The sequence below is a fragment of the Parus major genome, chromosome 13, assembly GCF_001522545.3.
Source record: "Parus major isolate Abel chromosome 13, Parus_major1.1, whole genome shotgun sequence".
NCBI classification, from domain to species: domain Eukaryota; kingdom Metazoa; phylum Chordata; class Aves; order Passeriformes; family Paridae; genus Parus; species Parus major.
In genome coordinates this window covers 2006-18776 of record NC_031782.1, presented here as the reverse complement: position 1 = coordinate 18776, position 16771 = coordinate 2006, and the positions used below count along the sequence as shown (strand labels likewise).

The 16771-nt window shown below is 49.2% G+C and overlaps 1 protein-coding gene, 1 long non-coding RNA gene and 1 pseudogene across 2 annotated transcripts; 2 read left to right on the top strand and 1 right to left on the bottom strand.

The window, feature by feature from the left end:
• The first annotated feature begins 6153 nt into the window (after positions 1-6153).
• EGR1 (early growth response 1) lies at positions 6154-9108 on the top strand. The gene is made up of 2 exons (XM_015642159.1): positions 6154-6585; positions 6890-9108. The coding sequence occupies exons 1-2, from the start codon at positions 6351-6353 to the stop codon at positions 8185-8187; spliced, it is 1533 nt and encodes a 510-aa protein (XP_015497645.1). The 5' UTR covers positions 6154-6350; the 3' UTR covers positions 8188-9108.
• Positions 9109-9299: 191 nt separating this feature from the next.
• On the bottom strand, positions 9300-10646 carry LOC107210830. Its single transcript, XR_001524024.3, has 2 exons — positions 10308-10646; positions 9300-9506 (listed from the first exon to the last, which is right to left on the bottom strand). It is a non-coding gene; the product is annotated as an uncharacterized LOC107210830 (long non-coding RNA).
• Positions 10647-10652: 6 nt separating this feature from the next.
• LOC107210828 lies at positions 10653-15821 on the top strand (annotated as a pseudogene).
• Positions 15822-16771: the final 950 nt, after the last annotated feature.

The window sequence follows — 16771 nt, the reverse complement described above, 5'->3', positions numbered from 1 at the left end:
CTCATTCTCTTGTTTTTACATTCCTTACATTTCATTCAGTTAATCTTTATACATGAATAGGAGCTGCACGATAAAGTTTACATACCTTGTGGAAGTTCTGGATAAAGGTTCCTCACCGCTGGTATACATAGTGTCTGATTACAGACTTGTGAGTCTCTCAACCTGGCTTTGAAATCCATGTAGTTTTGTGGGTTTTTTTTTTTCCTTTGTATTTTACTGTTTTTTCCTCAGTAAGTCAAACTACAAAGAAACTACTAGATCAGATCAGAAAGTAACTGTAATACCTATGAAAGTTGTTTAAAGTCCTGCGGAGAAATAAAACCACTATGGTCTTTTCTTCCATGTGAATAGCAATCCACATATATGTTCATTCGGCATGCTATAGGACTGCTGGCAATGGTCGTGCTAGGCAAGGAAAAGCATATAATTTGCTTTTAATCTGCTTATAATTTGTGTTTCCTTTTTAATGAAGTCAGAAGACTTCCTCAGCTTCAGTACCACTGAGTCTGCGTGGCATCTTAAATAACCCTTCACCTCTAAAGATACATATGGTAAATGGCATCAGTGATTTTTGTTCTGAAGCACAACGTGAACATGTGAAGTTATTACTACCAAAGGAAGAAAATGAGTGCCTGTGTAACAGTAGCAATGAAAACCCAGCACTGACAGAGGCATCCGTTTTCTTTATTCATCGATAGCATTTGTTGAATGCTCATAATCGTTACCCGCTTTGCCTTTCTTCCGCTACTTTCTTACCTTTACCTTTCTAATACTTCATATGTATTAATTCTGCAGGGACAAAGAGGACAGCCTTTTATATGGTGAATTGTCTAACTCCCCCTGATACCATCGGAGACTTAATACCATTTGTCACAGATCTAACAGCAAATGGCTCTTGGCAATTGCAATCAAATTACTTAAACTGGAGGATGAAGGTTCAGCAGAGCAGAGGTGCTCTTTGGCACTGGGGGTGATATTTGAATACTTCAAGTACTGTATAAGCTCTTGAAGTTTCTTAATCCATGCATCCCAAATGAACTCTTTTTATAAGGTTTCTTTAAATCAGAGCATGAAAGCCTGAGAGGGAAGCCCTCAGCTGCTTTAGATTGCTGAAAAAAATTGATGACATCATCTTTTCATCTATAATGTCTGAGCTTAAGATAAAAAACAAGCAAGCAACCCAATTCTTACACATTCCATGCTCAATTTAATTTTTGTAGAGCAAGCCCTGCTTTTGAATACCAGGGAAGAGTTCCTTCTCACAGATAGACAGCACCATCACGGCCAGTGGGAGCAGCACGGTTTGGACCTCACAGACCAGAATGGGGGAAGAATTTTGCAGCAAACACAGGGCCGTCAATCTCACTCATTAGATCAGAGCCATGCATTCAAAAATCGCTGAAAAAAATGTGGTTTTCACACCACATAGGGCTGAAAAGACTTCTTAAATTTAAGTATTTTCTCATTTTTGAGTTCATTTGTATCCGCTCCATGTCCCATGTAAAAGTGATAGACTTTAATTGTAATGAATGCAACTGAACAGAAAGAAAAAATTAATTATAAATACATCTCATAGATCTTTAGAGTATCTTACATTACAATACATGTCACAGTTTTTATAGTCAGATGGCTTGGTTCTGGAGTAGAGAATGAGAAGGAAGAAACAACTCTGCAGCATTACTTAAAAAAGCTGCAATCCCCCCTAATTTCTAATTATTCAGGCTTATAGAGTAATACAACATAATAACTAGAGAATTACAGAATGAGAGAATAATGAAACTTTTTAAAGGAAAAGCCACATAAAGCTTGTTTTATGGTCTGGAGTATTAAAACCAGTACCCTGGGAAAGCAGAGAAGAGAACAGAATGAGGTAATCAGAGGTTTTGGATAAAGACGGTTGAGGCATGTGTATCTGAACAATTAATAAGAGACCTAGAGAAATTATGATTGCTGCTGTTATTATTACATATCCAGGTAAAAACAACAGTTCTGAAAGAAAATTGCTTAATTTTGCCAAAAGTCAATGGACATTCCAGACACAAAGAAACTATGTTTGTGGATAAAGTGAAAAGTGCATCTAACTGAAACAAAATTAATGTTAGGACACCAGGCAAATTACAAAGTTGGCTAACTTTTCTTTCTTTCAGAGGTGAACTTAGTTAATTTAGTGCCGACAGTAACAGTGACCTTTTTACTTTTAGTTGCGGTAGGAGTTGCAAAGACCTGAAAGTAAGCTCATCATGAAAGCAGCAGTTAACAAAAAGTAACTGAGAGATAAATCTGTAATCGTGTGGAAACATTTCTTAAAGGCATAGTGATTCTTTTATTGGCACAATAGATTAGTTTGAATAAAAAAAAAAAAAGAGTGAAAAATTAAACATTGAAAGTTATGCTGAGGCTGAATATAAAATAGTTTGTACCAGCCTCTACTAATAAAGCAAGCAAAACAAAACCAAGGATTCTCAGGTAATTTTTAAATTTGGAACCATTCTCTCTTCTCTTCCCTGACCTCATAGCATTTTTGCGCTCTGTGTCCTTGCAATAGGACCCCTCTCACTGAAATATATTGAGAGACAACAAATACATTTGACAGTGATGGACTTAGTGTGTTACACGTGTTTATTCACTAGACAATCAGAGCCAGAACCGTTAAATTTTCAAATAAAATTGTGACTGATCCAGTGGCAGTGTCTTACATTTCTGTGCTTTCACTAGGAGCGTTAAGGGAAGTGTTACAAATTTATTAAAATACTGCCATTTTGGAAGATTTTGAATTTCAAATACTGGTCTATAGTAGCAAATTCATTGGACATGCAAATCATACTACCTAGAAAAAACCCAAATGTCTGGCTACATCAGCTAAACAGATCTTGGATCTCTGTTGCTGTTGGACACAATGTATCAGTGTGGGTTCACAGCACACACACCACGAGTTGTTAGGAATAGGGGGCTGTTATTCTCTGAACTTTTCAGTTTGTATAGGGTCTTATGCTACAGGGTTAATATGATTGGGTAAGGAAACACCACCTCTTGTCCCATAGAGAAAAACATGCCATCTACAGTTATGCAGAACTGTTTTGAGAAAGCAAGATGGTTAACAAATGTTGTCCTTGAGTGCAAGATCTCCCAAGAAACTTTCTCTTGGGAACAGATCTGCCACTGACAGCCTGCAGTTCCCTCAGGCTGAGAGAAAATAAGGTCCACAGATCTCAATAGTAAAAATATAACACCTTTAATGTAATTCCTACATACCTAATGTTGTATTCAGGAAAAGAAAATGCAACACAAATGCAACAGAAGAAGAGTTTGGAAAACTCATACCAACAGGCAATTTCCTAGCTCGGTGCACAGGTTTTACGTCATCCACAGCCTCTCCAGTACTTCCCTGAATCAGCAAACCTCACCAGAATGGTGCAACTGCTCCAAAACAGTCTTTTGCAAAACAGTATTACTATAACTTATGTGCAGCTGAAGCTAGTTACACTACTCTGTCTGCAAGTTTACATCAGGTCTCTTGCTTTCTCTTATGTGAATTTATAAATTAGAATTACATTGATAAAAATGAAGGTAGTTGAAAAAAAAATAGGAATAGATTTTCCATCTGTGATTTCAGATTTTGACAATAAACCAGCTTTGTCTGAATCATGCCCTTCAATATCTGTAAAGGAATATTTGGCTTAACATACAGAGTACATGAATTAAATTCTCTAGGAATCAGGCACCTCTTTCTGATCTTGAAAAGGAATAGAATAAAAAAAGAGGACAAGGAAGATGCAATGTCAGTAAGATGTTCAGAAGCCAAAACAAACTACGGTGTTTGTAGAAAAAGTTCTGCTACTCATCCCTTTCTAACAGAGCTCCATATTGTGACATGCTGATGAAAATCAGACTAGTTGAAATCATTCTGTATGGGACATCACAAAACCTGCAGCAGGTATCTGTTAAAAAAGGAAAAGTTCCAAATCACATTTTCAAAATAGAGGTTTGGCCTGGTGCAAACTAGTGAAAACTAGTATGATTTCTCTCCATAAGAAGTAACTCCTTATGTAAGTAACAAAGAACAGACGTGTAGTAGCTACCATTGAGCAATAGCAGCTGCAGATAAGCAGAAGCTATCTACGTTTTTCCTGGAGGCATTGTGTTGCTGCAGCCCATCGCCAATTTTAAGGTGGAAATGCATCAGTGTGAGAGGCACTGCACAACGTTACTGACAAGGCACGGTTCTAAATATAGGAACTCAGTTAAAAACCGTACACGTGGCAAAAGTTTAAATATTCTATAAAAGCGAGCAGACAGAGGCCTCTCAAGTTGCTCGCAACTTGAATATAAATCACAAAGGCGGTAGAGCCTAGCGGTTTACGCAGCTGCCTTCCCACGGCAGACGGCCGCCTGGCATAAAGCGCTGTGTGGCCCGGCCCGGCTCGGCTCGGCGCCAGGACTTTCGCGGAGAAAAGCCAGCTCTGCAGTCGACCGCGAGTGGCGCTGCGGGACGCGCCCCGACGCGGTCGGTGCCCCGAGCGAACCGGGCCAGACCAGAAGAGGAACCAAGTCGCCTGCCGTTACGCTCCGTCTCCGCGGCAGAGGGAGCGCCGTCGGGGCAGAACGTGGAGCCGCGGACGGCGGCGAGCCGGCCCCCCGGCAAGTCCCGCCCTGCACCTGACGATGGGGAGACCGTGAGCCGCGGAGCTTCGGGCGCGGTCACCGGCATCTGACCCGCCGAAGCGCTGGGCTGCGGGCGACGGCTGCGGCCCCGCCCCCGGAGCCCCGCACACTGCGGGGAAGCCCTCGCCGCGCACGCGCACTGTGGCCGCACTGCGTCGCCGGTGCCGCCTGGCCCGGAGCCAGGGGAGCCCCGCGCGCCGGCGGCGGGGCTGCCCGGGCGGGGCGGAGCGGCGGCCGCGGCGAGCGACTATTTATAGCGTGGGAGGCTCCCCCGGCCCGGGGAGCGTTCTTCCGCGGCTTTTCGGCGTACGTGTTGAGTCGAGCAGACGGCCTAGGGTTCCATGGGGACCGGGTGCAGGGCGCAGCCAGCGCTTTGAGGGGAGGGCAGGAGAGAGCAGTTGACGTGTCAGGGGACAGTCCTAAGGCCGCGAGAGCAGAGTCCCGAGCGCTGTCACTTTTCATCGCTCTGAAGTCAGTGGCGGCTGCGGCCGTGTAGCACTTGGGGCTCACTGTTTACCAGTGCCTCGTTCTCCGTTACGTGAAGAAGGCGCACAGAGCCGGGGTCTGGCACGGTCTGGCGCTACGGGCAGACCTCCGCCATTCTCGTCGGGAGCGGACGGAGCATGGCGAGCCCCGCAGGCCGCTGGAATCCCAGAGAGTCCCCTTTTCTGGGAGCGGGCAGCTCCTGCCTCGGGCGCGCTGCCAGCACCCAGAGAACTCCACGCTGAGGCTGCCGCGGGCGCGGCGCCGCTAACCGTGAGCCGCCGGGGCTTGGCTCCTCCGCGGAGACGGAGGGGAGGCGAGTAGTGCGAGATGAGCAAACGGGGCGGGGGCGAGGGGGACCTCTACCCACGAAAATACAGCGGCGACCCCGGGATCTGCCGGGTGCTCCCCGAGGCTCCTGTGCCATCCGCCCGGGCAGCAGCCTCACTTTTCCGCGGCCCGGGCCTTCCGCGCGCTCCTGTTGCCTGGGGGCGGGCGCGCGCCCGGCTGCAGACTCGTTCTGCGCCCCCCCAACCCGGGGCCGGAATAGCCATATAAGGCCAGGGAAGCCTCCGCCGGAATCGAGACTTATAAGGTTGTTTCCTAATATGGAAAGTACGGCGGGGGCTTCCGGCTGGCTGGCCGGGGCCGGCGGGGGCCGGCGACCCAATCTCCCGGGACCGGCGATGCCTCGGCGGCGCTGCGGCGCCGCTGCCCGTGGCGGGGGTCAGACCTGCACCAGACGTGGGGCCCTCAGCCCGGGGCGGGCGGGGCCCCCCGGCCCGGCTTTCCCCGGTGCCAGGCTCTGACGCCAGGAGGGGTCCTCCGGCCCGCATCCATATAAGGGCTTCCTGCTTTCCATATATGGCCATGTACGTCAGGGCCGGGGCGGGCTGCGGCCGGTGAGACCCGATATATAGAGGCAGTGTCGGGGCGGGCGGGGAGCCGAGCGCTTCCAGCGGGCAGAGCCGGGGGGAGCCCCGGGCGGGCGGGCGGGCGGGGAGCCGAGCGCTTCCAGCGGGCAGAGCCGGGGGGAGCCCCGGGCGGGCGGGCGGGCGGGGAGCCGAGCGCTTTCAGCGGGCAGCGCCGGGGCGACAGCGGCGCAGGGCGCAGAGCAGGCGCCGGCCTCCTCGCCGCAGCCGGCCCGTCCGCCGGCTCCGCGGCGGCAGCGCCATCACCCGTCAGAGTCGGAGCCCGGCACCCTCATGGCCGCGGCCAAGGCAGAGATGCAGCTCTTGCCCCCGCTGCAGATCTCCGACCCCTTTGGCGCCTTCCCGCACTCGCCCCCCGCCATGGACACTCACTATCCCAAGCTGGAGGAGATGATGCTGCTCAGCGGCGGGGGCCCTCAGTTCCTCGCCCCGTCCGGGGCACCGGAGAGTGCAGGCTTCGGCGCCGCCGGGGAGCCCGGAGAGCAGCACTTCGAACATCTCGCGGCAGGTAAGCGCTCTGACCTCGCCCAGGCGGGCGGGGAGTCCCGGTCTGCAGCGGGGGCAGCGACGCCTGCGGGAATTCCGCGCTGCAGCGTCGCTTTTGTCCCGGCGGCCGCGCGGGGGGATTCTCCTGCGTGCGTCAGCGGCTCCGGACTAGCTGTGGCTGGAGACCTGCCAGCGACGCTGCAATATGTTACGCTCAATTAGTAATTAACCAGAATTTGGGGCTGCGCTGTGAGAGGGATGGCTCACGTAGCACCGGCAGCAGCTGCAGTGGCTGCTGGAATTAATCGCTATTCCTCTCTTTGCAGACACTTTCCCCGAAATCTCCCTGAACAACGAGAAAACCCTGCCAGAAACCAGCTATCCCAACCAAACGACGCGACTGCCACCGATAACCTACACGGGGCGCTTCTCCTTAGAGCCAGCCCCCAACAGCAGCAACCCCCTATGGCCAGAGCCCCTCTTCAGCCTCGTCAGTGGGCTGGTGGGCATGGCTAATGCACCACCCACTTCTACGCCTACTTCATCCTCATCATCCTCCTCCTCGCAGAGCTCCCCATTGAGCTGTTCTGTCCAAGCCAGCGAGAACAATCCAATTTATTCAGCTGCACCAACATTTCCTAATTCCAGCTCTGACATTTTCCCTGAATCCCAGACCCAATCCTTCCCCAACCCCTCTGGAGCCCCCATACAGTATCCACCTCCAGCTTATCCGACTGCTAAAACCAACTTTCAGGTGCCAATGATCCCGGATTACTTGTTCCCTCAGCAGCAGGGTGAACTCAGTATTGTTCCAGCTGATCAGAAGCCCTTCCCAGCCCTTGAGACCAGAGCACAGCAGCCTTCCCTCACACCACTGTCCACTATTAAGGCATTTGCTTCGCAGACTGGCTCCCAAGAGTTGAAGACCCTCAACACTAATTATCAATCCCAGCTGATCAAACCCAGCAGGATGAGGAAATACCCAAACCGTCCAAGCAAGACACCTCCTCATGAGCGTCCCTATGCCTGCCCAGTGGAGTCCTGTGACCGGAGATTTTCACGATCGGATGAGCTAACGCGGCACATACGCATCCACACGGGACAGAAACCTTTCCAGTGCCGCATTTGCATGCGGAACTTCAGCAGGAGTGACCACTTGACTACGCACATCCGCACACACACAGGAGAGAAGCCATTTGCTTGTGACATTTGTGGCAGAAAGTTTGCTAGAAGTGATGAGAGGAAGAGGCACACTAAAATCCACCTTAGGCAGAAGGACAAGAAAGTGGAAAAGGCAGCTCCAGCCTCAACTGCTTCCCCAATTCCTGCCTATTCATCCTCTGTAACTACGTCCTACCCCTCCTCCATGGCCGCCACTTACCCCTCTCCAGTGCGCACAGCGTATTCTTCTCCTGCTCCCTCTTCCTATCCCTCCCCTTCACACACCACATTCCCATCCCCTTCTATAGCAACCACCTACCCCTCTGGCTCTGCCACTTTTCAGACCCAAGTGGCCACCTCCTTCTCATCTCCAGGAGTTGCCAACAATTTCAGCTCACAGGTGACCTCAGCACTTTCAGACATGAACTCAGCCTTTTCGCCAAGGACAATTGAGATCTGCTGAGTAACTTCTGGAACTGGAGAATTCACCTTTTCCACTGGTGTTATCAGACATGGAGTTTCCAGTTACTCCCACAACACCATACGTTGCAAGGCTATTTAGTTTAAACATCAGCTGCCTGAATCAACTGCTGCTTAAGTTTTCCACCTCTCTTGAATGACTTCATTTGCATGGACTGTGGATATAAGTTCAATATAATTTTCCCCATAAACAATAGTCTTTTATTAGGAAGAAAAGACTTTTGATTAAGTATCTAGCTGATGTAAATTGTACATGTGCCATGGTTTTGCTTTCCTTTAGGTACTATTGATGTGGAAAAAATCTTTGCACATTCATATTATATAATTTGGAGTTTGAAGGGCCATATTTTGTAAGTGTTAATTCTATTTTAGTGACAATGCTATAATGAGTTTCAAACTTCTTTGGGAACAGCACTTACTGTATTTGAGCATGTTGGAGTGATGCTATGTAAATATCACCTGATGAGACACTCACATGTGGCAGAAGTTTTGTTTTAAAAGTTACAAGTCTTGGTGCCTTTTTGTGAAGCCTTGCTGACGTCATGCATTTGTGTGAGTGGATGCTTTGCATCTTGCCTTAAAGTGGAAGGTATGTTTCTCAAAGAATGTAAGGAAGAGCAGGGAATGGGTGGGGAGAGGAGCAAGAGGAAAGGCCAGGGAATGGAAGTAAGCAAAAAAAACCCAAAAAACCAAAAAAATCCCAAAAACCAACAACAGGCAAAAAGCACTACCAAAAAAAAAAAAACAAAAAGCAAAAAACAAAAAACCAAAAAAACAACCAAAACCCAAACCAGCCAACGAAACAAACAAAAAAACTGACGAGAAAACCACCCCAAAAAAACAAACAGGAGAACCCCCACACCCTCTCCCCACCACCTCTTAAAATCTATTTTTGTTACAAAAATGTAAATTTATATATATATATATATATATTTATATTTATATATATATATATATATTCAGGAGTTGGAATGTTGTAGTTACCTACTGAGTAGGCAGCAAATTTTGTATGTTATGAACATGCAGTTCATTATTTTGTGGTTTATTTTTACTTTGTAATTGTGTTTGTTAAAATGAAAGTGACTGTTTGACTTCTAAACACATTGAATGCGCTTTCCTGCCATTGGGATATTTGCTGTACAATACCCTTCAGAAAAAAAAAAAAAAAATAAATAAAACATCAAATTGTGCAGACTTAGACTTTCTTTGAAATTACTACTTAGGAAGACTGCACCACAGCAATCCCGACTCCTTCAGTTGCTTCAAAGCTACATGTACCATCTGTCTCCTGGAAAAAAATACCTGTTTAAAGAAAGGAGAGGAAATCAATCTTATGTCCAGTTGCTTGCAAAAAGCATGGATGGCATACTTATGTCCTTGCATTAGGCGCATCACCAGCTCTTATGAAGTAGCCACAGTTACTGTCTTCTGGCTTCTCCAGAGCTAACCTTAGACAGAAAAACAATTCTTCCAATGCTGAAATTAAAGTCAGAAAATTAGAATCTCAGCTGTGTTCATAGATAGTCAGAAATCTCACTAGATGTCAAAATAACAGAGCAGTTTCTAGGCTGGAAATACAGTTAGCTCAGTCATAATGGCTGGTTGACAACGTAGCCCTGGTCACCTGAGGGCTGCCATGAGTTCCTCCTTGACACAACATAGAGCATGTGAGTGTGTGGGCCTGATATCCTTTATTACAGGTGTTTCAGTATTTATAGGAGTAAACACTTCCTGGTGTCTTGAAATGCATTTCATGGGCTATGTGACCACTGCAGACTGAATTCAGAGGAAATTTGATCCATGAGAGCTCTTGGTACAGGTACAGAAGAGGGTTCTGATGTTTCTCTTTTTGGGTAGGCTCTCTACAAGATACTTAGGTTTAAGGTTGTGACTAGTTGGCAGAAACAGGTCTTGAATGCACTTAGCACAGTGTAAACTGCCTAGCAATCTCTGCCAGACACAGTGTGCCCTACTGCTTACCAAAATGGACTGTACTGGTTAGGAAGGGCAACCTGCTGAAGTCACAATTCTAGTCCTTCTCCTCAGGCATGAAGACCACCTCTGGAAAATGGCACCAATTCTGAAAGATACCTAAGAACTTACCAGTTGGTAAATCTGTCATCTCTCAGGCAGGACTGTTCTCAGAGATCTGAGAACTAAACCTCGGCTGTTTGTGATTTAAAGCCCACTGACCACTAGCGACACGAACGGTAGCACGGCTGGGCTCCGGAGGAAACGCCTCCGCCAGGCTCCGGCGCTCGCGGCGCCGTGCCAGCTCCGGGAGCGCGCCGGGGGCGGTCCCGGCTAAACAGAAGCGCCGCTCTCGCGACGTCCGGAACCGAGCCGACCATATTTGGCAGTTCCTCCACGCCTTTTATGGCACTTCCGTGACCCAAAAAAGGAGTTTCCTGCTTAGGTGTTCCGGGGCTGAGCCGCGCAGCCGCCGGGATGATGCAGCGCACTCTCCCTCCCCCTTCCCCCCCGCCTCTCCCCCCCCTGCCCTCCGCCCCTCGGGAGGCCCTCGACGGGGCGGGGCGGTCACGTCCCGCCCGCGGGTCACGCGGCTCCGGGCAGCGGAACTCCGCTCCGCAGTGGGCCGAGCGGCGGGTCGCCGCTCTCCGTGAGGCTCCCAAAGGCCTCTGGAGTACAGGCCGACCATCAGCGCTTCCTCACTGCTGGTTACTGTTCGTTTTCCTTAGTAGGGACTGAATCGGTCTTCATACACGCTTCCGAAACAGGTAGGCTGCGGTGTAGTCTGGGTAGGGCTGCAGAGGCCAGTGACCTTGTCCACACAGGCTTTTGATGTGTAGCCCTTTCCGCCAGCGGCTGTTCACGTGGGGAAGTGTCGCTAGTCCTCGACTGGGCGGCTGTTTTGTGCTTTAATTGCAGTAGAGAAAAATTACTGTTCGGGTTCCTTTCCCCTTAGAAATAAGGAACTAAAAATCAGTTCGGGCATACTCGGAGTGCAGAATCTGGTGTGGTACTCTATGTGGCCTGTTGCATTGTGTCCTTTTGTTTTCAAGAAATGCCACTGGCGACTTTCTATAAAGCTGGTGAAGTGCAACTGCTACAGATACTTCTGTTGTGACTGCGAACTGCTCTTACGAAGTACCTCGTGGGCCCTGACTGTAGAGATGAGACAATGCGGAGAAGAGACACAGAGACATGGAGAAGAGAGAGCTGTTGGCAGAGACTTTGTAGTGAAGAGGTATGTGATCATGGACATTTCTTTCCTTTAGGGCTTTCACTTGTACATGTCGGGATGACCCCTACAGAGGAAAAGAATATTGGAGTGTGAGTATTTTACAGATAGCTTCTCAAGACTTTTTACTTTGCTCTGCTAAAAAAAAATCAGTAACCAACATGTGCTTGGGTTTGCCTTGGGTTTCTTGTCTTGAAAGTAACTTGTGTCAATTGTTTCAGCAATGTGTGCTAACATGCTTTTCAGGCTGCTGTGGATTATTGTGACACGGGAATTTGTCCTGCTGTCTCGTGCCTAAAGGCCCAGTGCTGCAGGGCGTGGTGATTAAAAGGCCCTCCCCCATGCAACACATCTGCAATCAGAAGGCAGCAGTTTCTTTCCTAGTCAACCTCAAAGATTAGTCTTTTCAAAAGAATTCTGTAAAGTGCTCATTATTGTCCCAAATCCCACCCCATTGGCTTCAAAGGTTATATTCCCATGGGTTTCAAGGCAAAGGACTATGCTAAAATAATTCTTGTCATAAATGTTATAAGAAAGTGTTCAGGTTCAGACACAGGAAAACGGAACATGATTTGGAGTGCTTGATACAGTTAAAATTCCTAAGAGAAGCTGACTCTCATAATATTACAAAGCAAATTACACGGAGCTCAGTCTTGTAAGGATCTGGCTCTTCACTTGGGGTATGGCATGTTTTCAGAAGTGGACCAAACAGTAGTTTGCTAGCCAGGCATTGTTCATTGAGAATGACCTTTCAAAGAAAAATGCAGCCTAGATACCATATTTGAGTGTGATTTGTCCTGTAAAAGCAGACATGAAGTCCACATGGCTCCGTAACACACATTTCTCAGCAGTGGCACTTGAAACATTGGCCCAGTGGTTTTGCCTGATGTCCAAATAGAAATTTCCTCACTGCAGCTTCGGCCCAGGGCCTCTTGTCTTTTTACCATGCTCCTCTGAGGAGCATCTCTCCCTTCTCTGTTTCTTTGCAGACAAGATGGGGCAAACTGGGATTTCCTTTGTTCTTTAGCCTGATAGTAAAAAGGTCGCTTGTGGCTGTGTGCAGTGGCAACTGCATCACAGAATCTTAGAGATGAGTATTCATAGGTTAAGGAAATTCCTTTTTTGTCACTGCTCCACTGATTTTCATAGGGGCGTGTGTGGCTAGATGCTTAATATATTTAAAGCAGGTTTTATTCTTACAGGTGTTTTGCACACTAAATGTTTGCCCAGCTTTTGTTTCCAAAAGTGAGGTATAGTTCTAGGGTGTTTAATTTGGTACGTTATGTGTTCTGTTGTATAAATAGCTGCAGTGTCCTCCCTGTGCCTGTGTATTGCAGGGGCAGGTGAGTATGCTGGTTATAAAGATGGTGATAATTAGAAATAAGCTATTAAAGCTGGGATAAAAGGTTAGAAATCATTGCTTAGAGTACTGCATAGATGTACCAGTAGTAACTGCACCCTGGAAGTGCTGTGTATGTGAAACTGTCTGCACCTACTCATTTTTAGCTCCTTTTCCTGACATGGCATCTGCTCCTATTCTGACAGACCCGTCCGAGCCTGGCGTTCGCTAAACGCGTCCGCGTGGTGGGAGACGAGTTTAGGAAGAAATACCTCCAGTCCACCGGCGAGGCAGCCAGGACTCAGTCCAAGGAGGACTGGACACAGATGAAGGTAAAGTCCTTAACAGTCTATTTCTTCCCCATAACAAGTACTTCACTAGTGTATTCCTGGCCGTGTGCTGCAGGGCACGTCGGAAGGTACAGGTGAGCGACTTCCGCTCGTGTCGAGGTGGACACACGCGTTCCTCGTGCACCTTCTCCCCGCCTGACACGAGCTAACAGAGTCTGCCGAGGTGTGCCTGACCGGTTGTGAGGGCCAGATCTTTGTTGCCCTCATTTCAATGAAGAAAACTCAAATTTCTTCTTGTATTCAGCATCACGCGTGGGTGTAAAGTTCAGCTGCCATGTGCCAGTTGAGGATTGATTTGGTCAAGGAGAGGAATTTTTGTCTAGGAAGATTTGGCACTCCAGTTTCTGTTGCATGGCAGAGGCCACCCGAGATCTAAATGTTGCTACAAGTGTCCCAAGCTATTTCCAGTCTGTTCTTAAAAAATTCGTGTCTGCAACTGGAGTGATTCTGCGCCTTATCCGGAGATGGTGCATTCTGGCTTTTCAGCGTGCACAGTGATGCTCCCCAGTTTTAAAGTGTCGATCTTTCTCTCGGAGGTTAAGATGGGCACAGCTCTAGGTGGGATCATCTCAGAAGGAGAGACTTCCTTTGGAGTCAAAGAAGACATGCCTTCCCTGCAAGGAGCAGGAAAGAAAATCCACAGCCTCTTGGAGAGGCTTAAACTGGAGAAGTTTTTGTAGCCACTGATGCTGTTGAGGAAGGTACGTGGATTGCAGTCACCTGAGGATTGGTAACTTTTGACAATGAGCGCAGCATTTGCCACTGGCTCCCCTCCCTGGCTGCAATGCTGTGAGCTTTGGCAGCTGCATTGTAAAATTTGTTGGGAGATTGTGGTGTCACTTGCCCTGTAAGTGTTCACTCAGAGTTCCCTTAAACAAACACACTGTGTGGCAGCAGTGAGTTGCTCTTCATAATGTAGAGATAAATTTGTATGCTTCCTTTTTTAAGTGATTGAATTGCTCAAGAAACTGCTGCCTGACATGGTGAAGTTTGAAGCCTCTCTGGAGGAGCTGGAACTCTATAAGGATGGGGGCTTGGCTGTGATTGACCAGGGGATTTGTGCACATGCAAGGTAGCAAACCTGACTTTTAATTCAGCCAAAGCTTAATGTTACTGTCACAGAACTGAATATGATTTTTGGCCCATAGTTGTTTACAAAATTGTGTGAGACATTATATAATCAATTATATAATTGAGATGTGTCCAGAAGATGTATAATGGTTATATTGTGTGTGTGTATATATGTGATGATTTCATTTTCATATCATGTCACTGAACAGTCAAGTTCATTGGACTGAAATCTGATTACTTGCACTTTAAAAATTTGCTCCCCCCTCACAAGCCCATTTTGATTTTTTTCTAAGGTATTTTGTCAGCACCTGGGTTTCAACATTTTCCTTCCAAATCCATGAGGAAAGGGAGATGTTGGGATTTGACCCAAAAACAACTTACAACCGATTTTGTGGTGAAACAGAGAAAAACCGTGAGCAGCCAACTCACTGGAAAACTGGATGTTAAACACAGAGAAGCACAAAGTGTTTGATGCTGTTAGAGTTCAAAATAACAAGGAAAAATGGTGGGGAATTTACCTGCCTTGGAACCAAGCATGATCCCATCCCGTACTCTCAGCTCCCGCTCCCCTTCCAGCGTGGCTGTGACCCGGGCTGGCCGTACCGCTCGGTGTCTCTGGACCTCACAGCATTTCTACGTGGCTGCTGCACCTGGGTCCCCAGTACGTCCTGCTCTGGCCGCCTTCCCCGAGCGGTCCCACGTGCACCAAGAGGCTGCTACAGACCACAGGGGCCTCTTGGCTGCAGAGCTGGGTGATGGGAGACAGCAAAGCAATGCCCAGGATGCAGCTGTTCAAACCAGCCTCGCCTCACGGAGCATTTCTTTCTCACCTGTCCATGGTTCTCTCTGTGTGTCTGTGGTCATTTTTAAACTGCAGGGCTGGGGGGCCTGGCCATTTCACCGGGACTGCTCACCCTGGGAGCACCAGTCTCTGCCTTGGGAGGAAGCAAGCTGCCACCAGAATAAAAGCGGGGTGGAGCTGCTCCCACTCCAAGGCAAGAGTCTGCAAGGCCCATCCTTTGGGGACTCATCTTTTGTGTGAAGGCACATTGTCTGGCAGAGGAAGAGGTTGGTACCTGGTGGAGCAGGGCCAAGATTCCATTTTCCCCAGGTAGTTGCCTCCTCTGCCTGCTGCAGCACTTGCCTGGGCTGGGAGAGGAGGGTGGGTGTGTTTGGCACTGCTTCTGGAATGGGGTGGCCCTCTCAGGAGTGTCCTGGTTGCTTCAGGGCCTTGCTTTTCCACTGGTTTGTGTCCACAAAGGAAAGGCATGCAGAAGGCAGCACCATCACCCCAGGCCTGTAGTCAGGAGTCCATCGGCCTTCCCCACTGTGTAGGTGGTTAAGGTGCTCAGCAAAACTCAGCACCACCGTAGATGTACAGAACAGCAGTTTATCCACCAGAACCTTCTGACACACTTTGCCCATTATGTGTCCGGAGGAATCCAAGTGCTCATTTTACATGTCCACAAGTGTGGCCAAAGCCTGGCATACAGAGCAACACCAAATTCTCACAGTGTACCAAGAGAAACAAAGATTTAATAACATTATTTCTTAGACAACTGTTGGGCATGAAATCAAATGCAAAGAAAAAATTTAAATGTAGAAAATCAAGGACCTTGGTGCACAATGATACAGTGTTTCTGCTTTTGAGCTCCGCAGGTGGCTTTTTCTTTCCTCCTTCCCTTCTTGTGCGAGCTTCCTTTAATTTCGTTGTTATGCTGAGCTCTGCGGCAGTGCTGCCGCCTTGTGGGCGCAGAGCGGTACTGCCACTGTACCCCGAGCAGGGGCCCTGCCCCGCTCCGCTGGGTGACGGGGGGATGGGTGGGGACGCCGCGGCGGCTGCGGGAGTTCCGCGGCTGCCGAGCCTGGGGAGGGAGTGAGCGGGGCGGTGTCTGTAAATAGCAGGGAGGGGTGAAAGAGAGATGTGCAAAGGGACACGGACGGGTTTGAGCGGGAACACGGCGCTAAAAGGAGTGGCTGCCGTGCAGGCCGGCGGCTGAGAATGACAGCAGTGGCGGGCGGCAGATCAGCTTCAGCTTCACCGAGGACTGCGGGGAGAATGAGGGTGAGCAGCAGGCACTTAAGAGTTTTGCCAAGGTGTTTATCTCGGCCAGCATCCAATCGGGGCAGTCCAAGTCCCCGCAGAACTGGAACCGCTGCGAGGGAAGTGGCGCTCAGAGCCCGCAGCGAGCTGTGCACAACCTCCCCGCTCCCCGGCGGGGCTCCCTGCTCCGTGCTGCCATCGCATCTGCCTTTGCGAGCCGGAACCATTGCCAGGCGGGCTGCCGGCTACGCCCCTCCCCGCCCCCTGCCCCGCATGCCGCTGGGGCTCTCTGGTAGAGGCTCTGCGGGGGCCTTTTAGCCGGGACCTGGGCAATAGAGAGGGGCAGAAAAGGGGACGGGAGTCTGGCGAGCGGGACCCAGGGCGACCGCGGGCCCGGCGAGCACCCCTGGCTCCGCCCAACTGAGCGCCTCGCACTCCCATGGGCCGCAGCCTCAAAGCTTCCGCCAATCCCGGCCCGCCTTGCTCCGCTCTGGCCAATCACAGCGGTCCTTTGAATCCGGGCGCTGTCCCGCCAAGCTCAGCCCTCTCAGTCGCGGCCCG

Bases quoted from the DNA above. Each gene is read 5' to 3' on its own strand.
- EGR1 (XM_015642159.1), top strand. From the start codon at position 6,351: ATGGCCGCGGCCAAGGCAGAGATGCAGCTCTTGCCCCCGCTGCAGATC. The intron at 6,586-6,889 runs GTAAGCGCTCTG...CTCTCTTTGCAG, and splicing joins CTTCGAACATCTCGCGGCAG to ACACTTTCCCCGAAATCTCC.